Source organism: Eleutherodactylus coqui, chromosome 8, assembly GCF_035609145.1.
Source record: "Eleutherodactylus coqui strain aEleCoq1 chromosome 8, aEleCoq1.hap1, whole genome shotgun sequence".
Lineage (NCBI taxonomy): Eukaryota > Metazoa > Chordata > Amphibia > Anura > Eleutherodactylidae > Eleutherodactylus > Eleutherodactylus coqui.
In genome coordinates, this window is record NC_089844.1 from 39,420,857 (window position 1) to 39,448,320 (window position 27,464).

The 27,464-nt window shown below is 49.0% G+C and overlaps 1 protein-coding gene across 3 annotated transcripts in view; it reads right to left on the reverse strand.

The window, feature by feature from the left end:
• Window positions 1-27,464, reverse strand: part of STK11IP (serine/threonine kinase 11 interacting protein) — a 68,566-nt gene that overhangs the window by 16,466 nt on the left and 24,636 nt on the right. For 2 of the 3 annotated variants that reach the window (XM_066575536.1, XM_066575538.1), the window contains 5 exons: window positions 26,886-27,023; window positions 25,913-25,982; window positions 15,028-15,423; window positions 9,069-9,265; window positions 3,446-3,556 (listed from right to left, as the gene is read on the reverse strand). In XM_066575536.1, the coding sequence (XP_066431633.1) occupies window positions 3,446-3,556; window positions 9,069-9,265; window positions 15,028-15,423; window positions 25,913-25,982; window positions 26,886-27,023 (912 nt within the window). The remainder of the gene's footprint in view (window positions 1-3,445; window positions 3,557-9,068; window positions 9,266-15,027; window positions 15,424-25,912; window positions 25,983-26,885; window positions 27,024-27,464) is intronic. The other variant, XM_066575537.1, reaches the window with a different exon arrangement.

The window sequence follows — 27,464 nt, forward strand, 5'->3', positions numbered from 1 at the left end:
CGCCCCGGTGATACGGTTGGACATGTCGCTGCCTGCAGACACATCACATAAAAGGAGACAGACGTAATCTTTGTTCTGTGCAGCAGGTAGGTTACAAGGAAAATAAAGAGCTCCCACATGCCCAGGTTTAACCCCTTAATGACGACCCATTGCTCGGTGGCCGCACCCACAAATTTATGTATAAATTACGGCAGAAACTGGGCAGCAGAAAAATGGAGACCACCTCAAAAATCTGAATTTACAGTTTTGCACCCTTTTGGTTTTTAAACGTGTACAGCCTCCTGCACACGGGCGGATTTGATTTGCGGCACCTGCGCAGGATATCAGAAAATCAAGCCACCTGTAGGGAAGCATGGGTGCCCGCAGAGCAGCTAAAAGCCTGCGGTGTGGCCAGATGCATCCGCCGTGCTGAAGAAAAAAGACCCGACCGCGACGGAGGAAACTGGCGCTGGATCCGGAGAGGTAAGAAACTGTCTTTCTGCAAGCATGCACGGATTCCGCTAAGGGATTCACCAGTGACATCCATGCGTGCCCGTGTGTATGAGGCCTAAGGCCTCATGTCCACGGGGAAAAAAAAAAATCAGGCCCGCCGTGGATTCTTCATGTAGAATCCGTAGCGGGTCCCTCCTGCCCTGTGGACATGAGGCCAAAAAATAAGAATAAACTCACCTCTCCGGACGCTGTGGATCTTCCTTCCTTCGCGGCCGGATCCTCTTTCTTCGGCCCGGCGGATGCGCTCGGCACACCGGCAGCGTGCCGTGCGCATGCGCCGGGCACATCCGCTGGGCCGAAGAAAGAAGATTCGGCCGCGAAGGAAGGAAGACCTGCAGTGTCCAGGACAGGCGAATTTAATTCAGGTGCGGGTCTCCTGCGGATGCGGACGGCTTCCATAGGCTTCAATAGAAGCCTGTGGGAGCCGTCCGTGCGGGAGACCTGCACTAAAATGGAGCATGTCCTTTTTTTTTCCTGCACGCAGATCCGCGCCTGAAGGGAAAAATGACATCCGCTATGGGGTTAAAAACGGCCAGGCTCAGAGCCAACTATGATCCTGGCCATTAAAACTGGAGCTCCAGGTACCACCTGACCGCGCTACGCCACTGGGGTTGAAAACAGGCTGAAAGTTGTTTCAGCCTAAACACACTAGTTTACATAGGAGAGCATACAGCTAGTCTTCCCCCTAGTGGTCAGCCAAGAATTAAAGCACCTCTGATACACTTAGAATGGAATGTATCATCCGAAAATAGCTTTTGTATAAATCATGTTTTTATGCTAAACACATTTAATTTTTTTTTTATCCTATAATCCTGCAGTTCTCACATCGACCACTAGGCCTAACAACAACTGTCTGACACTTTCTTCTGTAGAGAAAACTTCTCAGCAGTCACATCATCATCATGACAAGGACGATTACACTGAGAGGTGACACCTATATACGGATTAAAAAAAATAATAAAATCCACCATTCACAACAGGCAATTGTCACAGCTCACCTCCTCCCCTTCCCTGCATAAGTCACAGCTCATGTCCACAACACTCTGAATATTTTGCTCATTAACATTTATGGTGCAAAGTTTCCCTAATGCTTCCACTTGTTGCCATTATTATAAATGTCCACTTAAATCCTCAAACTGAACTCCAGTACCCGTTTCTGCTGATTGCCGCCATCGCTGCTTTCCTGCCAGCTTCAGACTCCCAGTTTATTTAAAATGGACACCGGGGAGAAAAAAAACTACACCTCCCACAATGCCCCACTGCCAGTTACTGACTACTGCACATCCACGACGGAACAAACTGTCATCATTACAGAATATGAAGGCACTGAGCGTGCCCGACCAGTAAGGCCGCCTGTCCACAGGGGTAGCATCTTCCCACAGCGGACGTCTGCCGCGGGAGCACGCTAAGGTCACCGTGATTTTCCGCAACGAACCCATCATTAATGATGGGTTCATCACGGGGAGTCGTGGCATACCGCAATTTTTATATACGAACGGAAAGTCGCAGCGATTTTCAGCTGGTGTACATTGGGCTGCGCTTTCCATAGTTATCCTATAGAAAGCGTTCATTGCGTTACCTGTGTGCCGATTATCCCCGCGGATAAGGCAATGATATATCGCCCGTGGGCAGGAGGCCTTAGACCGTGGAGCCTACAGGTTGTAACCACTGATACCACTGGAGAACTAAGCGGGGGAATATCTCTGCAATATATTCTAACTAGTTTTCCATGTTCTCCCCTTATACAGCGTATACTGTCACTGTGAGTTGCCGGAATATCCCTGCCGTGAGCTGTAGCTCAGATGGTCGCCCAAAGTCATTTACATACAAAGAAAAGAAAAACAGATGAGAAAAGTGAAAAGTGTGTCATTATCGGCTTTTAACTTGGTAGAAGAAAAATACCCCATTGCGTATGGGTACCCGCGGCCGATACACAATGGGGTATTCCCAAAATAGCCCTTTATCATCCATCCAGGTGAATGTCCCGAGAACAAAGGGCTTGTGTTCCCTTTTCCCCCTCACTGACCGCTCGCTGCGCTCTCCTCCATGTAGCAGAGCTCGCACATACACAGCGCCACGCCATTTATTTCAATGAGGCCAACGGAAATAGTCAACTACAAACGCCCCCCCCCCCCCAGCCGTCTCCAGCCGGGGGCCCCCCCCAGCCGTCTCCAGCCGGGGGCCCCCCCCAGCCGTCTCCAGCCGGGGGCCCCTCCCCTCCCCAGCCGTCACCAGCCGGGGGCCCCCCCCACCCATCTCCAGCCGGGGGCCCCCCCCACCCCCCAGCCATCTCCAGCCGGGGGCCCCCCCACCCCCCAGCCATCTCCAGCCGGCCCGTTGAAGATGCGGCCCTATGCATGCTCAACCGCTACTCCCATCAGTCTCCTCTTCAGGCCAGCTGCACATGGGACAGACTGATTCTGCATGCAGGATCCTGTAGCGGAAACTGTGACCCCAGCTGTCGACCCTGCATAATCTAATGTGGAGGACTGTGGCGGTTTGCAGTCAGTCAATCATGCGCAGTAGAAATATCTGTATTTCCAACACTTCCGCTAGCCAATGATGTGGGTACCCGGGCCCATACGTAATGTTAATTGTGTATGGGCTGCAGGTCAGACAGTCTGTCGACTTCAATGGAGGCCGTCGACGCGGAATCTGCATGCTGCGATTGTTCCTCCGCTCACAGAAGGCACAATTTGTATTCTACGAGTGTGAAGGGGAAAAAACCCCGAAAATAGATTCCGATCACGGATTCCGGAATCAGAATCCGCCCGTGTGAAGCTCGCAATGAGGAAAAGTTAAGGAGATGGAACCTGAGTTCTCAGTGGTGAAACCCCCACCAACCACATGACCTACGGATAGGCGCTAAAAGTCAATTCTGGTACAACCCCTTTAATGCTACGTTGACTTTAAGAAAAGCTCACGGCTACTGTCCCCCCCCCCCCCTCCTCACCTTCACGGAGATGTCTTTGGTATTGTCCAGCACGACGTAGCTCACACACTGCTTATCCTCACACATGGAATGGAAGCCCAGCGTCAGTAATGGCAGCTCCTTCTCTTCCCCCTGTACGGAAGCAGACCAGGATAAGAGCGGCTCATATAACCGGCTCGCCAGCCGCCATCACACCAGTGACAAACATTCACAAAGCGTATTAGAAAGTTGCTGAACGGTTCAGAAGATCTCGGTCTGCCATCTGTGAATCCGGACACGAATATTTTTGGTATAACTAACCGTAAAATCTCTTTCTCGTCACGTTCATTGGGGGACACAGCCAGACCATGGGATATAGCCACTGCCACTAGGAGGTGACACTAAGCAAAAGTGTTAGCTCCTCCCACCAGGCTATATCACCCCTGCAGGCACTCAGCTAATTAGTTTGTATGCAAGCAGTAGGAACGCCAGTGGGAGTACACAAAAAAATTATTTACACTTTAACGTAAACCAAGTAAAGACATACCAGTCTTCTGGATATATATCCCGTCATCTGTGACCCGAGACCAAAGGGCTCCGCCCTGCTACAAAGAAATTAATCCTTGGGAGGGTGCTGTGTCCCCCAATGAACGTGACGAGAAAGAGATTTTACGGTAAGTTATACCAAAAATATCCGTTTCTCGTCCGCATCATTGGGGGACCCAGCCAGACCATGGGACGTACAAAAGCAGTCCTGGAAATAGAAGGGTGGGAATTCCCAGAAAAAAAGGGTCCCCAGCAGTCAGGGGGCTGCCGCCTGTAGAACCTTTCTACCCAGGGCAGCGTCCGCTGATGCATATGTATGGACCCTATAGAATTTCGCAAATGTATGCAGGGACGCCAAGTGGCTGCCCTACATACCTGTAAATGCTGAGGCTCCATGCTGAACCGCCCAGGAAGCTCCCACCGCCCTTGTAGAGTGGGCCGTTATCCGGAATGGTGGTGACCTCCCCTTGGCTCGATAAGCCTCTGTCACTAGCGACCGAATCCACCTCGAGATGGTCACCTTCGAGGCCGCAGAACCCTTACGCGGCCCTTCCGGGATTATGAACAGAGTCTCTGTCTTCCGGAAGTCTTTGGTCCTTGCCACATAAATTTGTAGGGCCCTTACCAAATCCAATCGGTGCAGCGCTCTCTCTCTCGCATGTCCTGGGCAAAAAGATGGAAGTACAATATCTTCATTAAGGTGAAATGCTGATACTACCTTTGGTAAGAAACCCAGAACTGGTCTCAGCACCACCTTATCTTGGTGGAAAGTCAGGAAGGGCGGTTCAACCGATAGTGCAGATAATTCGGATACCCTCCGTATTGACGTAATCGCCACCAAAATGACCACTTTCCAGCCTAGTAGTCTCAGGGGTACCTCCCTAAGTGGCTCAAAAGGGTGTGATAGCAAAGCATCCAGCACCAAATTCAGATCCCATGCCGGAGTAGGTGGCCTAAACGGGTGTGACGTATGTGCAACCCCTTAAAGAAAAGTCCGCACCGCCAACCTACTAGCAATTGGTCTCTGGAACAGCACTGAAAGGGCCGATACTTGCCCTCTTAGCGAACCTAGCTTCAGCCCTAATTCTAGTCCAGCCTGTAGAAACGCTAGAATGTTTGCTAGTGAGAAATGCATGGGATGTATATGGCGGTCTTCACACCAGCTGAAGAAGAGTCTCCATACGCGGTAATAAATTTTCGATGATGTCGGCTTCCTGGCTTGGACCACAGTTCGGATAACTGCTTCCGAGAATCCACGCTTTTTGTTTTTTTTAATATCGCGGTCTCAACGGCCAGGCCGTCGAACGAAGCGACCTTCAATTTGGGTGAAAGATTGGTCCTTGTGATCATAGGTCCTCCCGTTCTGGGAGTGGCCACGGAGCGTTGGCCAATATCTCGATCATGTCTGGATACCATGCTCGCCTCGGCCAATCCGGAGCCACAAGGATTGCTGGACCTCCTTACCTCTTGATCTTCTTTAATATCCTCGGAACGAGTGGAAGAGGAGGGAGCACGTATGGTAGTCTGAACTTTGCCCACGAGACCAGTAGGGCGTCCACTGCTACCCTCCCCTGGGTGGAGTGTCCCTCCAAGGTTCCGCCCCCGCCGTAGCAACTGGCGTCCATGGTCAGTATCCTTTACTGTCCTGGAAACAGTGACCGACCCCCTTGGATTCTCCAGGGACTTGTCCACCATCTCAGGGCAAGGCGAACCCCTGGCGTTATGGGGATTCGCTGGTCCAACGTCCACTGCGACCTGTTCCAGTGTGCCAGTATGAAATGTTGGAACTCCCTGGAATGATTTAGCCTTCGTAGGTCGAGGACCGTTCTGACCCTGCCATCCTTCTGTACCCAGGCATTGGTCATGCGGGCTAACCATACATCCTGGAACCGGAAAAGCCAGCCCCCCACCCTGTGAATAGCAGGTGGGGGAAGACCCTCATGCTGATACTCCTGTCCTCGCGTCCCTAGGTGCCTTGGAGCTAGCTCGCCAGGCTGGCCTGGTCTTAAAGGAAGGATTCTTTCTCTGCTCTGCTGGGGCCCTTTCTGGCTGCGTCCACTGTCCTGTTGTGGGCCGGGATGTAACCTGCCGAAAGGAATGAAAAAAAGGATTCCTTCCTAGATGGCGCCTTTCTTGATTTTCCAGCCCCCTGCGGTAGTGACGTACTCTTCCCGCCCGTAGTGTCCTTAATTAGATCGTCGATCTTTGGGCCAAACAATCTCTTGCCCTCAAATGGCAGTTTCGTCAGAACCGCTTTAGATAATGCATCCGCTGACCAGTTTTTCAGCCATAGCGTCCTCCGTGTAGTCACGGACGCTGCTGATGCGCGTGCAACAAATTTGGCTGTATCCAAACTCGCCGCACAGACGAATCCTCCTGCCTGAATGATCTTTTCAGTGACGTCTAACAGCTCACTGGGTGGGGCGCCTCTCAAAAGATCCTTGCGCAGTTGTATTGCCCATGCCACCGACGCCTTGCTCACCCAGGCCGAAGCGAAGGTGGGTCGCAAGGCGGTGCCTGCCGCCTGAAAAGTTGTCTTCGCCAATGCATCAAGTTTTCTGTCCTGTGTGTCGGTTAGAACTGCAACCTCGGCTAAAGGCAACGCCGTGCTCCTTGATAAGCGCGATACTGGCGGGTCCACCACTGGAGGCACCGACCAGTTTTTGACTAGATCCTCTGAAAAAGGATACGCGGTGTCCCAGGATTTACCTGGCTGCCTGAAACGTTTGTCCGGGCTCTCCCATTCTTTCCCCAGGACTTCTTCAAAATCCTGAGGGAAAGGAAATGTTTGGCGAATGCGTTTCTGCCGTTTAAAGGATACGGTAGCTTGTGGTACCTCGACCGGAGTCTCGGCTACCTGCAGCAGGTCCTTCACTGCTAACACCAAGCTGTCCATTAATGTGGCCAGCCTGGACACCTGTTCGTCATCTAGGTCTGACAAAGATGACACAGCGGATCCTTCCTCCTCCTCCAGATCGCTACTACCACCCAAAAAACTGTGCGGGGGTTGATCTTTGTCTACCGCTTGAGAGGCTTAGGAGCATGAGGCCCGTGCAGGATCCGGCTGAGACCTAACTGACCTCCCTGTTTACCGAGACTGCCTAGAAGCTTCCCTGGACCTAGGATACGTCCAGGATGTTCCCCTGGAACCATGAGGAGCGTGAAAAGACTCTCTAGAGTGGCGCGACCTTGAGGATCTGGACGACCTTCTGGACCGACGAGACCTGTGGGAAACCCTTTCAGAGCTGTGGGATCTCCGCCTCGTGTGACCTTCCCCGCGAACGCTCCGGGGAGGACACCCCCGAATCGGATCCCAAGCGGCGCAATATTGCTGCCGACGAGCTGGCTAGTCCTGACACTGCTGCGGCCAGGGATCTAGCCCAATCAGGCTTGGTTACATGCTCTACAGGGGCGGCGGGGCGGCACCGGGGTCCCTGGAGCCGATCGCACTGGGTTCCAGGCTACACAGCGGGATTCCGCCTGACCGCTGGGGAACTTCGCCCTCCCCATAGCCTGACTGGAACCCTCTGGTCTAGGGTCAGACATGACGCAATCCACACCTATAGATAACCGCAAGGGGTGGTGGGAATAGGGGTAGGGTGTCTCCGTCCACTGCTGAGAGCGAGTACCCGCAGGGGGGAAACATAGGGAAGAGCTGCCTTGGCAGGGCTTACCCCGTCCTGCGACTGTCCTGGCCCAGCTGGAGCTTCTGGGTCCCGGCGGCCTTCTCGGTGGTACAGACGCTGGAGACTGCCGCCGCTGGAGACTGGTGATGTGGATGACAAGTGCTATCGACTGGTGCTGCTGCAGAAAAAAAACCGCACTGCCAGGACGTGCTTGCGGCTTTGAAGCAATGCTGGTAGCCGTGCTGTAGTAAATGCCAAATGGCAGGAAGTGGGGGACTCACTGGGGAGCAGTTCCTGCAAGAGCTGGGGAACTGCTGTCCTGTTACTGTGAGCGGCCATTTTCCCCGCTGGACGCCTCCTTAAATGTCCCGCGCGGCTGAGGTGGGCGTGGCCTGCCCCTGAAGTCCCGCCGCGTCACCGGAAGTGCCGTGTGCATCGCACAAAAGCATACCCGCGGCCGGCGCCCCGCCCCCCGGGGCGCCGCAGCTCACTCTGCAGACTGTTGTGTGCAGACCAGGCGCGGGAGCGTGCATACCGCCGCCGCCCGCAGCCGGACTCCAATGGCTAGTAGCAGCATCCTCCCCCTCCCAGCCTTGCCGGTAAGTACCCAGCCCCCAATCCCTTAATATACAGAAAAGGGAGGGGGAACAGAAAGGAGGGGGGCATATACACATGCCTGGGTGAGATAGAGGGGGGGGGGGGGGGGGGGGAGGAGTGTGAAAGCCAGCAACACCTGAAGCATTGCAATATGGTGGGGGTCCTGGCAGCCAACCGCAGACTTGGAGGGGGTTTGAGGTGCCGCTCCGTTCCCCCTGGGTATGCTCCTTCTCCCCTTTCTGCGCTCCAGCAGTGTTCCCCCCTGCTCTCGCCGTCTGAGAGGGGCGCTGCTCCAGAGGGGGGAACCCTATTGCTGGCGGGCGACACCAATGCACACAGGCAGGGTTGTGCCCCCTTTTCTTCACTGGGTAGGGCGCCGCAGTGTGGCGGAGACACCTCCTGCCTGCGCCCTCCCCGGGAGGGCAGGAAAGCCAGGGAAAAGCCCAGACTCCCCGTATTCTCGCCATAACGTCCTCCTGGACCTGACATGTCTGCCTCCTTGCAGACACTAAGCTAAAAACTAATTAGCTGAGTGCCTGCAGGGTTGATATAGCCTGGTGGGAGGAGCTAACACTTTTGCTTAGTGTCGCCTCCTAGTGGCAGTGGCTATATCCCATGGTCTGGCTGGGTCCCCCAATGATATGGACGAGAAAATCATTTTCTTCCATGCGATTGATCAAAAGTCATCTGGTGTAAAGTCGCAGATGTTCGTATTTGAACGACTTGCGGACAAGTTTGTACGGAGATCCCGTCTATTATAGAACAAACTAACGAACTGTAAGCGTTCTGAGTAAAAGCAAACGAATGACTGCCGTTAATGCGCTGCAATGACTATCTGAACAGTAGCTGCTCCGTGTCAAGGTACCTCGTGGAACCATCAGACTGTGTGTGCTCACCTTCCAGTTCCACTGTGTGGCTGCAGTCTTGATGTCTCGCAGGCTCCGCAGCTCTCTCTTCACCAGCACCCCTCCGCGCTGCAGATCGATCTCCAGAAGGTACTGTCGGGTCACACGCAGGAAGATCCATGGCCAGTCTGGGTTACGTGGTTGCCCATCCACCACAGGGCACACTGTCACCGGGGAGCAGAGGGCATCTGGTGGAAAATATCACAAGGCAAGGATGAGATTCTATCCCACGGGGAAAAGTCTAATGTAGGACTATTCATTCTTCTGAATACTAGACTGGTAGAGTTGGAAGGGACCTCCGGGGTCATCGGGTCCGACCCCCTGCTCAGTGCAGGATCGCTAAATCATCCCTGACAGATGTTTGTCCAGCCTTTGTTTGAACACTTCCATTGAAGGAGAGCTCACCACCTCCCGTGCAACCTGTTCCACTCATTGATCACTAGGTTAAAATATCCTATATTGAAATATCAGGCTCCCTAATTTCCCAGTTCTGTTCCTGCCAGAGATTCGGGGGGGGGGGGGGGGGGGGGGGGGGGGGGCCTGCAGCAATCAAGTAATTTTGTTATAAGTAATATGCTAGACAGTTCTACAGTGGAAAACATCTTTAACCCCTTAAGATTGTGACGATTTCTTGGGAATTTTCATCTCCACTTTTTGAAAGCTAGAACTCTTTCCCCCCCCCCCATCAACATGGCCATATGAGGGCTTGATCATAGTGTGGTGAGCTGTAGAGTTTATTGGCACCATTTTAGGGTAAATGTAATGTATTGCAAAACTTATTAAAATTATTTTGGAGGGCGAGGAGAAGGAAAAAAAAAATTTGGCTATAGTTTTTCTTTACGGCAGTATAAAAATACATAATTTTTTTCTGTAGGTCAGTAGAATTGTTTTACCAATTATATAGTTTTTGGCTTTTTTGGGGGGCGGGTTGAATTTTCACAAATAGTTTTTATGGAAACTTATTTTTTAAAAACTGTTTTATGCATTCGAAGACCAGTAACTTTTTTCATAGACAGCTGTGAGAAGGCTCGCTTTTACATGACAAGCTGTACATTTTTATTGGTACCATGTCGAGGTGCATATGACTTTTTGGATCAATTTTATTACGTTTTTTGTAAAGAAAAACAAATAAGTATTTTGGTCCTGTTTTTTTTTGCCTTGGGTACAGCTTTTGTCAATAGGAGTCGGACAGAAAACAAATGTGTTAGCTCCTCCTACCAGCTATACTCCTACTGCAGGCACCAAGCTAGCCAGTTTGTATGGAAGCAGTAGGAGCAGCAGGTAGGATGAACGGGTTAAAAAACAGCTAAAGTGAAAACCATTAACGTTAAACAATGTAACAGAGTTTAGAACCATGTGCAGCTCCAGAGAGAACACTCCAACATGGATGTGAACATTGAAATACTTTTAAAAATGGAGGTGGGTACTGTCCACCCCCATCGAACAAGACTTCAAAGAAATTTTATGGCAAGTGCATCTTATTTTCTCATCTGTTGTGTTGGTGGACGCAGCTTAAGACCATGGGACGTTTGTAGTAACCCAGAACACCATCCTGGTCTTCTCCATAAGTGTCATACAGGTTTGTCCTATGTAGATGCGCTGTGCAAAGCTTGTCTTGTCATATCCAATGTGTGTGTTGCACAGCTGTGGCGCTTGAGAGGTTAACTCCAATAAAATCATTGGCTGCATGTAAAATTTATCAGTCTGTCATGTCATGTGAGTGAAGGGATAAATAGGAGTGATTGAGAGCGCGAAGTGTTCTTCCCCTTCCATCTTGACTTCAGAGAGTGCTAACACAGAGCCATATGGAAGCACCTTCAGCTTCCATGTAGGTGAACATGGAAGAGAAGGAGAGATATCCGGTAGCGAGTGAAGTTTGGATGTGAATGGAGTGAGACCCAAGATCCTAAGAGAGAGAGCATCTTCCAATAATTCTGCATATAGAGACCCATCGCACAGGTACCAATTCATATTACAAGTTTTCCTATACGGCCATCTTAACTCCAGGATAACCGTATAGAGGTACGCTGAGTCACACCCACGAGCCTGCCGTGTGGGGCATTATAAGTAACTAGTGGCCAAAGTGTCTGCGGAGTGAACCCTACCCACCTTCCTCCTCTGGAGTTCTCCCAGTCCAGGAGTGGTACCTGACAGATAACGCGGACTGTAGGACCGGTTTCATCCGTGTATCCTCCCTGATCTCTGAGCTCTAGCCTGCTGGCACTTAAAAGAATTGCACCTGCATTGTTTTGAATAAACATAAGTTTCTTCAAAGTAAAGTTATACCGAACCCTAACCATTCCTGGGGACCCACGGTACTATACACAAGTGTCTGTTTATTCTCTGCCATGCAGCATAGTGATGTGTGGGAACAGTGGCGTCATGAGTGATGAATACTACTACTCCCATCAACCCGTTTATTGGCATTCTCCATCATAGGGGTGTCGAAGGTTTCCTGCAATCCTGCTCGCTCTGGCCTTGGCTACGAGTAATCCCTCTGGGACAAGAGCCTGGCAAGTGCCGCTGTGACAAGTCAACACTTAACCCTTCCAGCTCTTCACGTTAGTCAAGCGTCCGGGGTACCCCTCTGGGGTGTTGCACGTTCAGAGCAGCCCCCTCAGGATTGGGGTAGAGTAGATCAAGATACATTCAGGAAGTTTATGGCAGTTTGCAACGCTCTTCAAAGGAGAGAGGCATCGGCAGATGCAAGAGTGTGCACACGATAGGATTTAGAGAAGGTGTACAGAGAAGTCAACGTCGCGGCCTTACACACCTTTGGCACAACAGGCCCCCACCAGTGCTGACCTGATCCAACGCGAGATAACAGATTTGGAAGCCACTAGACCACGTCTCGGGTCATCTCAAACCACAAAAAGAAAATCAGAGATCCTGAAAGACGATGTTTGGGAAATGGACTTCCTCAAGGCTCAAACCAAGTCCAATTTATGGAGAGCAGATTCCCTTGGGTGCATGGCAGAGTGACAGAAGGAAGGCAAAACAGTGCGCTCATTGATGTGGAAGGCAGACACTACCTTGGGTAAGAAAGAGGGCATGGGATGTAGGACTACCTTGGCTGATGGAAGAACGTGAACCGAGGACCGGCTGACAAGGCTACCAGCTCAAAAACCCTGCGGATGGAAGTGATCGCTAATAAAAAGGCTACCTTACAGGAGAAAATAAAAAAGCCAGGATGTCGGACAGCTCAAAGGGATGAGCCTGCAGCGCGTCCGGTACCAGATTAAGGTCCCAAGAAAGAACAGGAGAAAAAACAGAGGAGTGGAGTGAACAACTCCCTGTAGAAAAGTACGTACGGCTGACTGAAGCCGAGGGGCATTGGAAAAGAATGGACAATGCCAATACCTGACCCTTCAGGGAACTAAGGTCCAATCCCATATCTAACCCTTCCTACGGATCCAGGTAAAGGCAAAAACAGGCCGCAGATTCTCACCCCAAGTCAGAATCTGAATGAGACAAAGTTCCCCTTCGAAGTAACTTTAGTCTCTGGAAGAGAGCTCAGAAAGCACCCCCGCAGGAACTGGGAGAATGCCAATGTGGGGGAGCTGGAAGAGCTCCTCAAGTAAGGAGGCTTAGTCTGCTTCTGGGATCTACCACGAGGAGGATCGCGTGTAGCAAAATCACCATCGCCAGACACGCTTGGTGATGGTTGACAGTGCGGTTTCCTTGTGTCAATGATGGCGGTGGATGCTTTAGTAAGGTCCTCTACTGCCCAAGGATACTGCTTTCTCATGCTGCTCCAGCAGATGGTGAGGGTTGGACTGGAGGAGTGCCTGCAAGTGTTTCACCAGCCTCCCAATTCTATGCAAGACAGTTGGGACATAAAGGCTCAGACTGTCTGCATGAGAATTTGGTACTGCAGCGAGTGCATACAAAATGCATGGGTTTGGCTAGACTGTCTGAAGCCTTCAGCCCTGGAGTCGGACATATGCAGTACTTGGCACACTAGTCAGTAGAGAGCTTTTATGTAGGCCTACTGCTATGGGCAATGCAGAAGGAGAGCTATCTGCCAGGCAAGCGCTTACCTGGTGCTGAGCGGTTGTGGAAGCAAAGCTGGAATGCTGATTAGTAACTTGAAGATGCAAGGAGCTCGGCAGGTGCACTACTGGTCCCAGTATGCCAAAGCAAAGAATGTGGATGCAGAGAGGGAGAAAAAAAGGACCTGAGGGCGGATTCTATGAAGAGAGGAGAGTTCTGGCACCAAGAATAGTATTGGACTTATAGGAGCTGAGAGCAGGAGGCCCATTCCCAGCAACAGTAAGCCCTGATTGTTGGACAGGACGAGACGTCTTTCTATCCAAGCCTGCTCCACTGGAAGTGCCCCATACTAGACAGAAGTGAAGGCCTGACACACACAGCAAGTGCCTTGGTCATCTGAGGCTGTCCCACCGATCATACCCGTGAGCAAATTGCACCTGCGGATATTGTGGACAGAGAAACCAGTGCTGAAAAGGAAAGTAAACAGCCACAGAAAGTCCGGTGCACATAACCCCGATAATAAACCCCCTCTAGCCACCTGCCCGCGGTACAAGAGATCTAGAAAGAGACTGGCCAGTGGGCCTAAGAGCGGACCACAGTCATGGCTATGGACTTGGGAATCCCCTTCTTCCTCTGAGAGGAAATTTGTAGTTGCCTTAAGATGGAGAAGGGGGGGGGGGGGGGGGGATTCACAGGAGGAAGGAAGGGGTCGACAGAGTCCATCTGCACACCTTAAGAGCTCTGCTGACCTACCCAGTTACAGAACTATGGGCTAAGCCAGAGGAAGGGGGTTGTGAGCGGAATGGTGGTAGTGGCAGAGAAAGGGGAAAAAAAAAAAATAGTAAGGATACTTGCCCTGGTGGAGAAAATACTTACCATACTGCCCTAGGATTATAGCTCCAGGTGTCCAGGAGTGGGCGCCCCTGTGCTTGTCTGTCTTTGGGGAGGAAGAGAGTGCTCCAAAGTGGGGGCTACTATGGTTGGCGGGTGATGACCAAACTAATGTTGACAGTGCTCTTTTTGTCTTCTGAGGTCTGGGCAGGCAAGAGAGTGGTTATCATTAGAGATGAGCGAGTATACTCGCTAAGGGCAATTGCTTGAGCGAGCATTGCCCCTAGCGAGTACCTGCCCACTCGAGACTAAAGGTTCGGGTGCCGGCGCGCGGGGGGGGCGGTGAGTAGCGGCAGTCAGCAGGGGGAAGAGGGGGGGGGGGGGGGGCAGGGGGGAGAGAGAAGGAGAGAGAGATCTCCCCTCCGTTCCTCTCCGCTCTCCCCCGCAGCTCCCTGCCCGCCGCCGGCACCCAAATCTTTTGTCTCGAGCGGGTAGGTACTCGCTAAGGGCAATGCTCGCTCGGGCAATTGCCCTTAGCGAGTATACTCGCTCATCAGTCTGTTCACCCCTCTAACTGGCGTAACAGGGAGTCTCTAATGCCAGCTCTGTATTCCCAGAGTCAGGAAGAAACAACTGAAGAGCGGTGGAAGTAGAGGTCTACCTCCTGCAGACACCAACCTAAAACTGGCTAGCTTGGAGCCTGCAAGAGGTGTTAAATGGTACCATATATAGGTTCTTGCTTAGTGTCTAAGTGACAATAGCTATATCTATGGTCCCAAGCTGTCCCGTCCCCCGCCCCCTTTTTAATCAGTTGATAGGATTGTAGATGGATCTGTTGAAAAGAGAAACCTGAACCCAGATGTGGAGCCTAACTTGTAAATTTCTTTAATCCCTGCTCTTTCTAGTCCTAGAAGTCCAGTGCACAGTCCTACTCAGCGACCGACAGCCTTCCCTGTATGATTGCATGCACTAATCACTACCAATGAATAGGACCGCCCACTGGACTCCTAAGACTAGAAAAAGAGTGACTTACAAGTGAAAAAAAAAAAAAAAAAAAAGTCATACATGGTAATAATCCTGGATCTTCGCTACCCGGCAGGTGATTCTGCTGGACCGCACCTCTCACCTTTCATAACCACATCATCGTCTTCCTCCTCCTTCTTGCTCACTTCTGTCTGCTGCCATAGTTTGTCTTCCAGAACATCCTCGATATGTTCCATTAAGCTTTCAGCGGCTGCCATGGAGTCGTCTTCGGGGCTGGATGTCTTGCAGGAGCTGGGACTAGAGACGTCGGGGACATGGGACTGGTAATCTGTTCTGCTGGATGTCTGCAGGATTGTGGGTGATGACTGGCCCTGAGTGAAGAGTGGAGAATGACCGGCGGGGACAGGACTGTTCTTTGTGGGGTGGTCTTTACTGAGCTCATCCTCCAGATGAGGGCGGTACTGCAGCCAGTCTACCCCAAACTGATCCCGGAAAGTGTCTGTGCGCTCAATGTCCTTCTGGTGCTGCAGGACCGCTGCTGAAATGTGAAAACGTGACATTAGTGATTGGCCAACATGGCACTCGGGAAAAATGAGGGAATACTCAAAAAAGTCATCATTAGGACACCGGCATGAGTAACGAATCCCTTGTAAAAAATAGACACCAAAGTGCCGTCTGTCTCACCAACAGTGAAAGTTTCCGCCGGAATGTTGTTCTCAGCAGGTAGGACAGAACAGACCCCTGACCTAAACCCACAGTGAACACTCCCTTAGGCTGAAATCCACCTCCAGTCATAGCCAACTGCAGCTCTGTCTCTTCCCCATGCTTTACACTGCAGCTCTAATTGCTCAGATTAGCAAGCAATCCTTCAATAACACAGACTGTACCTTTACCTTCGTCGAGATTTCAAGGCCGATTAAACTGACTCTCTGGTTTTGGGACAGTATTCTACCCCGAGACCAGAGGTAGAGAGGAGTGCATTACTCACATTTCTTCTCTGCTTTCCCTCCAATCTACCAATTTGAGATCCCAGTAATGGCTGCCTTCATTTTCTAACTACCTGATGCACACTGTGCACGGCTCTGATTAACCAGCACTGATCATACGAGCAGCTCTGGGCAATTAGAGAGCAGATATAGTGCATTGGTAATCTGATGATCGCTTCTGCCATCTTGGATGGCCAAATACAGTACCCGGAACTAGCAGGTTGAAGGTCTTTCAGAGCAGAACTGCAGGTAATACGCCTCCCTTCCCCTCTAGTCAAAGTTTGGCCTGAAACTGGAGGGTCATTTTAATATTCTAATACTAATACATCATTACAGCGGTCAGAGCTCCGCTAGAGTAATTGAAATACATCTGACAGGTCTAGAGATGGTCTCACACCAACCCTATGTAGGAGTCTTCCAGTCGCCAGCATAGTAATAAACAGTCCAATATCAAACTTTGCAATGTTAGGAAGGGATTGCATGCCCCATATAGCAATACGTCGTTGCACAATACTATCTATTACTACAACTGACAGATCCTTTATACATCAATAGCAGAGAATAAAAATTATAACAGACCCATGCGGTGACCACAATGCAAATAGATTGCTTCTATTTACCATTAAAGTGGTTTTAAACTAATTTAACTAATCTATAGGATAAATCATCTATTTCAGATCAGTGGGGGGGTCTGAGACTCGGCACCACCAACAATCAACTTTTTGAAAGGACTGTGGAGCGTGAGCAAGTGCTGCAGCCTCTATGGCCATAGGGTTATGTTTATAGATCATATGGCCTTTCTGCAGCTCAGTTCTATTCAAAAGAATGTGGTTGAGCTGCAATACCAGGAACCGCCACTACAGAATGTACAGCGCTGTGCCCGTTTACAATGAAAAGACTACAGCGCTCATCCAAGTATTGTGGTCGCTTCAGACAACTGATCAGCAGTTGGAATCCCCACCAAACTAACACTGATGGCCTACGATAAAGATAGGTAATCGGTACAAAGATTTCTGGGGAAATCCCTTGAACGCCCCAGCAGTTTAGGACAAGGACTGCTCATTCTGAGACAAAAAGAAAACAAAAACATTACAGTTTAGGATGAGCAGAGCTCTACTTTATGTGTTGGTAGCCCTGATAGAACTGGAACTATAAACAAGCTCCATTCATCCTAAAACTGTAATGTTCTTTTCCTACAGAACAGAGAGCTTATTCTATTTTTACATGTCTGTGGCTCTGGTTCTATCAGGGCCACAACCTTGCTTGAAGTCATTCTGAAGCTACAATTCTTGGCTTTAAAATGAAATCAAAAGCATGTCCATAGGTCTAACAGAACCTAAACTACAGCCGTTTGAAGTAGGGTGGGGAATGCAGAGTTTACAACCATCATTTTTTAGTGGGCACGCAGAGGCAAGAGGTGAGAGGAGAGACCAGTAGGTAGCAGAGAAGCTCTGCGATTCTCCCATATATCTCCATGTCCAAAAGTCGGGCGCGGAAAACATTTTTGCTCATGTTATCACCACTCCATCAAAGCAAGCATATTTACTCTCTGATTGTAACATCAGGGTTTTTTTTTCCAGAAAAGGAGTGAAATGCTGATAATTGCAGCCAGCACTCGATAAACCAATCCCAGCCATTCAGTGATGTCATCCACTGAATGATCGAGCGCCGGCTGTGATTACCTGGCGCTCGATCCAATCACAGCTCTTACCTACACAGCGCTGATGGCGGGGGAATTCAAAGCCGAGCAGGGAGATGACAGCAGGGAGAATTCTCAAGCAGCTTGCCGCACCGCCGGGGAGACCATCGCGCCGGGGTTAAAGATGCAGGCTGGGAGGTGAGTATTGGTTTTTTTTTACCTCACTCGAGTATAAGCCGAAGGGGGCTTTTTAAGCAAAAAAAAATGTGCTGTAAAAACTCGGCTTATACTGGAGTATATATGGTATACATTCTTTTTCCCCCCCAAAAAAAACTGTGGTTTAAATGAGGCTTTTTTTTATTGCCCCGAGCAAAAAAGATAAAAGAAAAAGTTATTCAATACATTATATGTATCCGAAATTTGTTCCTCTACAAAAAAGAGCTCATCCTGCAAAATACAAGGGGCCCTACAGCTACACTAACAAAAAAAGTTCACCTGAGTTCTACACCAAAGTGATTGACATGAGACAAATCCAATCCTGTGTCCCGGCGGTCATAACTTATTGTGTCATCAATGTATTCTGCGGGACGAAGTCTAGTCTTTATAGGAACCAATGTCGGATACATTTAATGTATTGGATAACTACTTCTGCCGGGCAATGAAGACATTTCCCCATTGTTTGCACCATTTCTTTCTATGGCATTCACACGGTGGTATAAATATCATGTGACCTTCCACCTCCGAGTCATTATGGTTATGACACCGCATTCATAAAGGTGTGAAGTTTTAGCACTTTCGTACAATATTAAACACTTTATTTTTGTGACTATGCTTTATGTCAGAAACGCTCTTTTCTCCTTAGGGAGAGCAACTATATACTATAAACTAAGTGAGGAGACTCAAATGGCCACGCACGCTCCTCTGGGTAATATGCAAATAAGGGAGATGGAATAAATCCTCCACAGTGCCACCTATTGGAAGGCAGCATTCCTTCAAGTCAAAGTGGGACTTTTTATACAAGTCTTGTTACAATGACTGGGAATCAAAAGCAAAGCCAGACTCCATGTACATACAGCTGTTTCCGGGTTATTGCCCATCATCAGTGTACAGTAGGAGTCTGGCTTTTGCTAGCGAGAGGCCTGGGACGGGGGTCAGAAACGCTCTTTTCTCCTTAGGGAGACCAACTATATACTATAAACTAAGTGAGGAGACTCAAATGGCCATGCACGCTCCTCTGGGTAATATGCAAATAAGGGACTCCTACTGTACACTGATGATGGGCAATAACCCGGAAACAGCTGTATGTACATGGAGTCTGGCTTTGCTTTTGATTCCCAGTCATTGTAACAAGACTTGTATAAAAAGTCCCATTTGACTAGAAGGAATGCTGCCTTTCAGTAGGTGGCACTGTGGGAGGATTTATTCCATATGCTTTCTGTGACGCCATATTCCAGGACTGGAGCATTTTTTCCCCCTCAGTCAGCAGAGCTTTAGGAGGGCTTGTTTATTGTGGGACAACTTGTAGTTTTTATTGGTACCGTTTTAAGGCATGTGTGATTTCAAAGCGAGAAGATTAGAAAGCAACGATTGTAGATTATTTTTCATTTGTTCTTTAATGAAATTTTTTAATCTAGATAAATGTAATATTTTTTATTACGGGCTGATGGGTAATGTGATAACTGTGTGTAGGCTTTCTATTGGTTTTTTTTTTTCATTTCCTCAATACTAAAAAAACCTTGTTTAAGGGGAAAGCAGGATTTTTTTTTTTTTTACTTCCCATAAACCCACTTCTCGTCACTTTCGACACAGCAAGACCTTGGGGTAAATATCTGCTACCACGAGGAGGTGGATATCAAGCAGAAAAGAGTTAGACCCTCCTACCAACTACATCTGTCCTGCAGGCACTGAGCTCAGATCGAGCAATAGGAAAGATCAAAGTAAGAACACAAGAAGTCAATCAACAGACCCATTTAAAAAAAAAACAGAAGCAGCTAAAAGTCCGGGAAGATTGAGGATTCTTGTGGTGAAAACTAACAGAGCTAGCATTGTTTAAACAACTGGGTGGGTGCCGTCCTCCCCAAGGAATGTGATAAGAAATAGATTTTACGGAAACGAAAGGAAAAAAATTCTAGTTTTCTCGTTCGTGTCATTGGGGGACACAGCAAGACCTTCGGGACATTCCAGAGCAGTACCCAAGGAATGGGGCAAAAGGCGGCAAAAATAAGCTATGGATAGTGGACTGGAAGATGAATCTAGCTTAGGGTGGGAGAGAGGAAGGGGTAGATTATCCTGGGTTAGGAGAGCTTTGGAGGCTCTAGTACCCCGTTGGGCCTCCAAAGCTTCAGGACCCGAATGAGGTCACAAGAAATAATAATAATAAACTTTATTTGTATAGCGCCAACATATTCCGCAGCACTTACATAGACAGGGGGGAATACAGAAAGACAAAATACAAACATTACAGATTCACGGTTACATATAGTAATCAGTTGATGGAAACAATAGGGGTGAGGGTCCTGCTCCAACGAGCTTACATACTACAAGTAATGGGGTGATACAGAGGGTAAAGGGGCTGGAGATGTGCACTGTATGGCGAGGTGGAGAGTGAGCGATGCTCTACACATAGACAATGGTCAGACATTTAGCCGTGTGACGGCAGAAACGGTATGACCGCAGGAGCGGTTTATGATGGCTAGCAGGGATTGCAGTCAGTAGGTCAGGTAGCATGTTATCAGGCGGAGTACAGAGAGGTTTGTTTAGGGAATGCGGTATGCCTCCCTGAAGAGGTGCGTTTTTAGAGCACGCCTGAAGTTCTGCGAGTCCTGGATTGCTCGGGTAGCCTTTGGTAGTGCATTCCAGAGGACCGGTGCTGCTCTGGAGAAGTCTTGGAGGCGGGAATGAGAAGTTTGAATGAAAGGGGCACTCAGTCTGGTTTCATTAGCAGAGCGGAGAGCCCGGGCTGGTTGATGGATTGAGATGAGGGAGGCGATATAGGGGGGCGCTGCACTGTGGAGGGCTTTGTGGATGAAGGTAGCGAGTTTGAATTGAATTCTGTATTTAACGGGCAGCCAGTGCAGTGACCGGCACAGGACAGAGGCGTCCGAGTAGCGGCTGGACAGGAAGATGAGCCTGGCTGCCGCATTCAGGATGGACTGGAGAGGGTAGAGTCTGGTGCAGGGAAGGCCGATCAGCAACGAGTTGCAGTAATCGAGCCGGGAGTGGATGAGGGCGACAATAAGCGTTTTTAACGTCTCCACAGTGAGAAAAGAGCGGATTCTTGCGATGTTCTTGAGGTGCAGCTGACATGTTCGGGCCAGAGATTGGATGTAGGGGGCAAAAGAGAGATCAGAGTCAAATATGACCCCAAGGCAGCAGGCATGTTGTCTAGGAGTTATGGTGGCGCCACACACTGAGATGGAGATGTCAGGATGAGGCTGCTTAGTGGAGGGTGGAAATACCAGGAAGTCAGTTTTAGAGAGGTTTAGTTTTAGGTAGAGAGAGGACATGGTGTTAGAGACAGCGGACAGACAGTTAGTGATGTTTTGGAGGAAGGGTGCAGAGATGTCACGGGCAGAGGTGTATAGCTGGGTGTCATCAGCGTACAGGTGGTATTGGAGGCCAAAACTCCTGATGGTTTGTCCAATAGGGGCTGTGTAGATAGAGAAGAGAAGGGGGCCAAGGACCGAGCCCTGGGGGACCCCAACAGCAAGGGGAAGAGGAGGGGAGGTAGAGCCAGCAAAGGAGACACTGAAAGAGCGGTCAGATAGGCAAGAGGAGAACCAGGAGAGGGCAGTGTCCTTCAGGCCAATGGAGCGTAGCATACTGAGGAGGAGTTTGTGGTCAACAGTGTCAAACGCTGCAGAAAGGTCGAGGAGGATCAGTAGGGAGTAATCGCCCCTCGATTTGGCTGTCAGTAGGTCATTGGATACCCTAGTAAGGGCAGTTTCTGTCGAGTGTTGAGGTCGGAAGCCAGATGGTAGGGGTCTAGGAGAGAGTTCTCTGATAAATAGCTTACAAGGCGGGAGTAAACCAGGTGTTCTAGTAGTTTGGAGATGAAGAGGAGGTTTGAGATGGGTCGGTAGTTGGCAGCATCAGTCGCGTCCAGAGTCGGTTTCTTTAGCAGTGGGGATATGATGGCGTGTTTGAAAGAAGAGGGAAAGATGCCAGAGGTCAGAGAGAGGTTGAATATAGTGGTGAGATGAGAGATGACCACTGGGGAGAAGGAACGGAGGAGGTGTGAGGGGAGAGGGTCGCTAGCGCAGGTGGTGGGGCGAGCAAAGAAGAGCAATTTGGAGACTTCTTCCTCTGTCGCTGGTCTGAGAACAGACAGTGAGCAGGAGCTAGATGCAGTGCTGACAAGACGAGGGTCAGGGCTAGTCTGGGATTGGGAAGTTATTTTCTGACGGATGTCGTCTATTTTCTTTTTGAAGTAAGCAGTCAACTCTTCAGCACTGAGATCCGTCACTGGGGGCTGCGGTTTTGGGCTGAGAAGGGAGTGAAAAGTATCAAAGAGCCGTTTAGGGTTGTGCGATAATGAGGAGACTAGAGAGGTGAAGTAGACTTGTTTGGCATGGTGGAGGGCGAGGTTGTAGGTTCTGAGCATGAATTTGTAGTGGAGGAAGTCTGCGGACGTTTGCGATTTCCTCCACAGCCGTTCAGCACTTCTAGAGCACCACCGGATGAAGCGCGTTTGAGGTGTGAGCCAGGGTTGCCGCGTTCTACATCGAATGGCTCGGGTTCTGGGGGGCGCCGCTACATCCAGGGCATGTTTGAGAGCGGTGTTGTAGTGAGCGGCAGCCAGGTTGGGGCAGGAGAGGAGAGAGATGGGGGACAGAGAGGACTGTAGGGACTCAGCAAAGTCCTGGGTGTGAATGGCCTTAAGGTTCCTGTAGGTACTGTAGGTAGGTGGGTCTGGAGAGATGGTAGGGAGCGTGACAGAGAAAGAGAGGAAGTTATGATCCGAGAGCGGGAGAGGGGAGTTAGTGAAGTTGGAAACAGAGCAGAGACAGAGGAATACCAGATCAAGAGTGTTGCCATCCCTGTGAGTGGGAGAGGCTGTGAGTTGAGAGAGACCAAGGGAGGAGGTGAGCAAAAGAAGCTTAGAGGCAGATGGGGAGTTGGGGTCATTAGTGGGGATGTTAAAATCACCTAAGATGGGGGTTGGAATTTCACAGGATAGGAAGTGGGGGAGCCAGGCAGCAAAGTGGTCCAAAAACAGGCGAGGAGCACCTGGGGGGCGGTAGATAACTGCTACTCGCATGGACAGCGGGCGGAAAAGCCGTAGCATATGTACTTCAAATAATGGAAAAGTGAGTGAGGGTACAGGGGGGATGACCTGGTAGGTGCATTTCGGGGAAAGAAGAGCACCTACTCCTCCGCCACGCCTGTCATCTGGTCTCGGGGTATGGGAGAACTGCAGGCCATTGTAAGACAGTGCAGCAGGGAGGCCGTGTCAGACTGCTGTATCCACGTTTCTGTGAGAGCGAGCAGGTTTAAAGATTTAGCAGTAAAAAAGTTGTGGATGGTGGGGAGTTTATTACCTGCTGACTGGCAGTTCCAGAGGGCACATTTAAAGGAGTCAGGGGAGGCTATGCATGGGCTAGCAGTTGGGCTTGGGGATTTTCTTAGTGAGTCAGGTAGGGGGTGATAGCTAGGAGCAGTGGAGGGTGGGCCAGGATTGGGAGAGATATCCCCAGCAGCTAGTAGCAGCAGGATAGAGAGGGTTAGCAGATGGTTAGGAGATTTATGAGGATGACTGTTATTTTTGTTAGTGACATGAGGGGGTTTGAGGCTAAGCAAGAAGGTAAAGAGTGCATGAGAGCGGTGCATAGGCGAGGACAGGAGAGAGGGGCTAATGTGTATAGAGTGCCCCAGAGGTTGGCACTGGAAAGAAGTTCTGAAACTGAGAGCAAGAATGAGAACAGAGGTGACAGCATTAGCGATAGCTTTGAAGTGTAAAGTATTTAGGCAGAGTTTGTGGCCTACCTGTCTCCTACCCTGGCGAACTGCCATGGTCAAACTGTCTCATACTTTCTACAGCATACTTCATACAGCATTATAGTCGCGTGGCAGCCATTCTTACACTGATATTATAGTGAAAGTTTAAGGTATGACTAGGAAACAGCTGGGAGTGGCTAATCAGGTTCCAATTGACTGGCCAGCTGACTTTAGCATTGCAAACCTAATGACCAAAAGGGGGGGGGGGGGGGGTGAAATTTATTGCTCTCCTTAGATAAGGAAAGCATCTCAGCAAGGATGGGTGAAAGATGCCATTTGGGGGAGGTGGATGGCAGAAATGACTAAAAGTAAAGTTTCATTTACCGATGCAAACAGATGAAATGCAAAATACACAAGTCACAGCAAGCAAGCAGCAAGCAGGATTTAAGCAGAGGGAGATAGCAGTTCAGCTTGGAGTAGGATGATGCAGAAATGAACGTACCGATGCAAACAGATGAAATGCAAAATACACAAGAAAGAGTAGAGTAGCAGGCAATCGTTACCAAATGAACCATGCTTGGCGAGGATATCTGATCACTGTAGGAGCTGAAGAGACAGAATCTGACCTTCAAAAGACTAAAGAACTGGTGAGAAGAGTAAGAGCAAAAAATTCTTCCTTTGCTACCAGCAAAAATAAATAAATAAATAAATAAAAAAATAAAGGAATCAAGATTATGGTTGAACTAATGGAGAAAGTGACCTTCCACCCTGATTTTCTTAAGGAAAGCAGGACCCATCTCTGGGCTGCTCTGTTCTTCACTGTAGATGTCGGGACTTGGATGGAGAAGGCCAAGAGAATTGTAGCGTAGGACTTATTCCACCTTATTCTAAGGGTAGGTTGTCTCTGACATATCTACAGCAGTTTTTGCTTGATTGGTTGCTTTGGTAGTAAGCATTATGCAAATGACGCAAACTAGAAAGCAGGATTACTAGACTCAGGCCGACACCAATGAGCCCAAAATGCAGGCGGTGTATGGGGATGTCATCCATGAACCACGGAGGCAGAGGTTGGTAGAGCATTGCTAGGAGGCGCCAGAGGAGGGGAAGTGTTGGGGATCAAGAGTCCCCTCCACCCGACCAGATAAAAGATAGTGTCAGGTAAGGGGACTCCTGGCGAAACGCTGGTAGCACGGGAGTGAGTATCTTCAGCGGTGGTCAGCGATAGCACAGCATTTGGCCAAGGGAGGTCGAAAAAAAACCCGGAGGTGGCAAGGAACTGATGGGTAGTAACTGAGGCAAACCACCCACCAAACCTTATGGAAGGGATCTCATGGAGAGAAGGGTAAGAGAAGTAGGGCTACCTGATCCAAGGCATCCAGGGCTCTGAAAAATGCACCAAAGGAGCACAGAGAATGTGAACATGTTGAGAGTTTGGCAGGTGAGGGGTGATTGCACCATCCTTACCTAATCCTCCCCCCCCCCCCCCAACCCCCCCCCCACCCATGGCCATCAGAAAGCAGAGCAGTTTGAGCTGCTCTGTTCCACTTTTTCTTCTTGAAGGAGGAAGTAACAGTGTGTCTGATACAACAGTGGTTGCCCTCCCCATCTGAGCATAATCAGGAAAGTTAAGTTCTCCCCGATTCCCATCTAGAGGAAAAAGAGGCAAACAAACTAAAAACAAGAACAGAAAAGACCTGCAAGCAGGTAGGTCTGCCTCCTACAGACACAAAGCTAAAACGGATTGAGCTCAGTACCTGCAGAAGGGGTATAGCGGGTAGAAAGGACTAACTCTTGTGCCCACCTCCTATTGGTAGCAGCTATACCCCAAGGTCCTTCTGTGTCACCCAATGACATGGCAAAAAAAAAAACAAAAAAAAAAAAAAAAAGGATTTTAAATTAATTTTTCAGTAAAGACATTTATATGCCGCAGTCAGCAGCAGGAGCAATTAGATGAGCAAGTCCTCATTATTTCACATCTTTTTGGGGGAAAAACCCTGTGACAGTCAGAGAGCAAATATGCTCTCTGATATTGAGGAGGGGGGGGGGGGGGGGGGGGAAATAACATGAATAAAAATCATCTCAGCTGCTGCAGGTCTCCTCTTACCTTTTCTCTTCTCTGCACACTAAGGAGGACAGCAGTAAATTCAGTATTCTAACTCAACTTCAAACGGCTGTATCTCCGTTCTGTAAGGGCTATGAACAGGCTTTTGGTGTAATTTTAAAGCCACAAATCTTCACTTTAAAATGACACTAAGCCGGTTTACAGCCCTAATATAACCGGAGCTACAGCCGATTAAGATAAAATGAGCTCTGTTTGTCCAAAAGTGTAATGTTCTCTTCCTGCAGAACAATTGGAACTTGTCCAAAACTGCTGGGAGGAGAGGGGGGGGCGTTTAATAACGTTCATATCTATGATCAGATGAGGAGCGAGAATCTGTCCTCTAGTCTATGCACTTTGTACTGACCGTTTGCTTGGCCCCGTTGCTCACATTCACTGTCGCTGCGCTCAGAGATGCTCGCTTTGCGGACCTTAACCTGCAAAAATGAAGTAAATAAGATGGTGTTAATTTCCTCCAGGAGTTACGTTTTGTTTTTTTTAGGTTTGTAGAGCTTAAAAGGGGTCGGCCGACTTCATTCTTTTATATAGTTATTACTAGCGATAATACATTACAGATGTACTGCAATGTCATATAGCGATCATAGGATCACAGGATCAAGTTGCCTGCAGGGATATAAGGAAAGGAAAAAAAAAAAAGTAAAACAAAACCGTAAAAAGAATGGAAATATATAATTAGTTATTTTGCGCACTATCCCCTATAACGACTTATATAATAAAACACACTTTATCCTGAACAAAAAGCAAAAGTTTAAAAAGAAAAAAAAAAAGCTTTTTTGTTCACTTTTGAGGTGAACCTGTCACAGAGCTGTCCATGGGGGGGGGGGAAGGAGTTTGAATGCAGTGATGCAAAAAAGCAAAAAAAACACAAAAACAAAACAGAAGGGTTATTGTGCATAAGTGGAAAAGCCTAAACAATATTAAAAATAAAAATTGTCCCACTTATGCTGCATGATTAAAGCTGTTGAAAAAAAGAAAAAAAACAACAATGACATAGTTTGTGTTTTTACTCCTTGCCCTCCAAATTATTTATATAAAGTCATACAACACATTAAAAGGTACCCCAAAAAAAAAAAAAAAAAAAAAAAAAAGTGCCAGTAAAAACTACAGATCGCCACACAAATACAAGTCCTCATACGGCCACGTTGACGGATACATAAAGTTATGGCTTTTAAAAAAAGAGGAGATGAAAATGTCCCAAAAACCTTTGCTTCCTTTGGATCTAAATAAGCTGTGCTTCTAAGGGGTTAAATGTACTTTACAATCAGTTGGGATGTTATAAAGCCCTCAGATGTTTGTGATGTTGTATACATGGCCCCCACCTTGGATCTCTTGCGCGATATTCTTTTGGCCTTCTCGGGAGCGGAGCAGCTGTCGGTCAGATCCCCGGTGCAGGAACTTTCTGTTGCCGAATTACACGGCTGAGGGACAACGACCTTCTCTCTGAACACGGGGGCGCTCTGTCAGGGGGAGAAGATCATCAGGTAATGGAGCTCACACGGTTTAGATAAGATTCGCACAAGAGTAATAAAGGCGCACTTGTATGCCCTTGTTACGTCTGCAAGTCCCGGCCCAACTGCGGGTCTAATGACCTGACTGCATCACAGACCCCCTACGATCTGTCAGTATGAAGCCCGGGACCGCCAGTCCGCAGCATGCTAAACCCTCAGAGTGACAATTTTTGCAGCAGATTTTCATTGCAGATTTCACCTCCTGGATTGAAGTGATGAAATCCTTGACAAGTCTACATGTAACGATGCAGAACATATGTCCCATGTGGACATGCCCAGAAAACCCCTTTAAAGTATCCTGTACTGGTTGACCTACCCTTCAGAATAGGTCATTAATAGTTGATGGGCAGGGGTCCAACGCTCTAGAAGCCCCTCTGTCTGTGCAGCCAT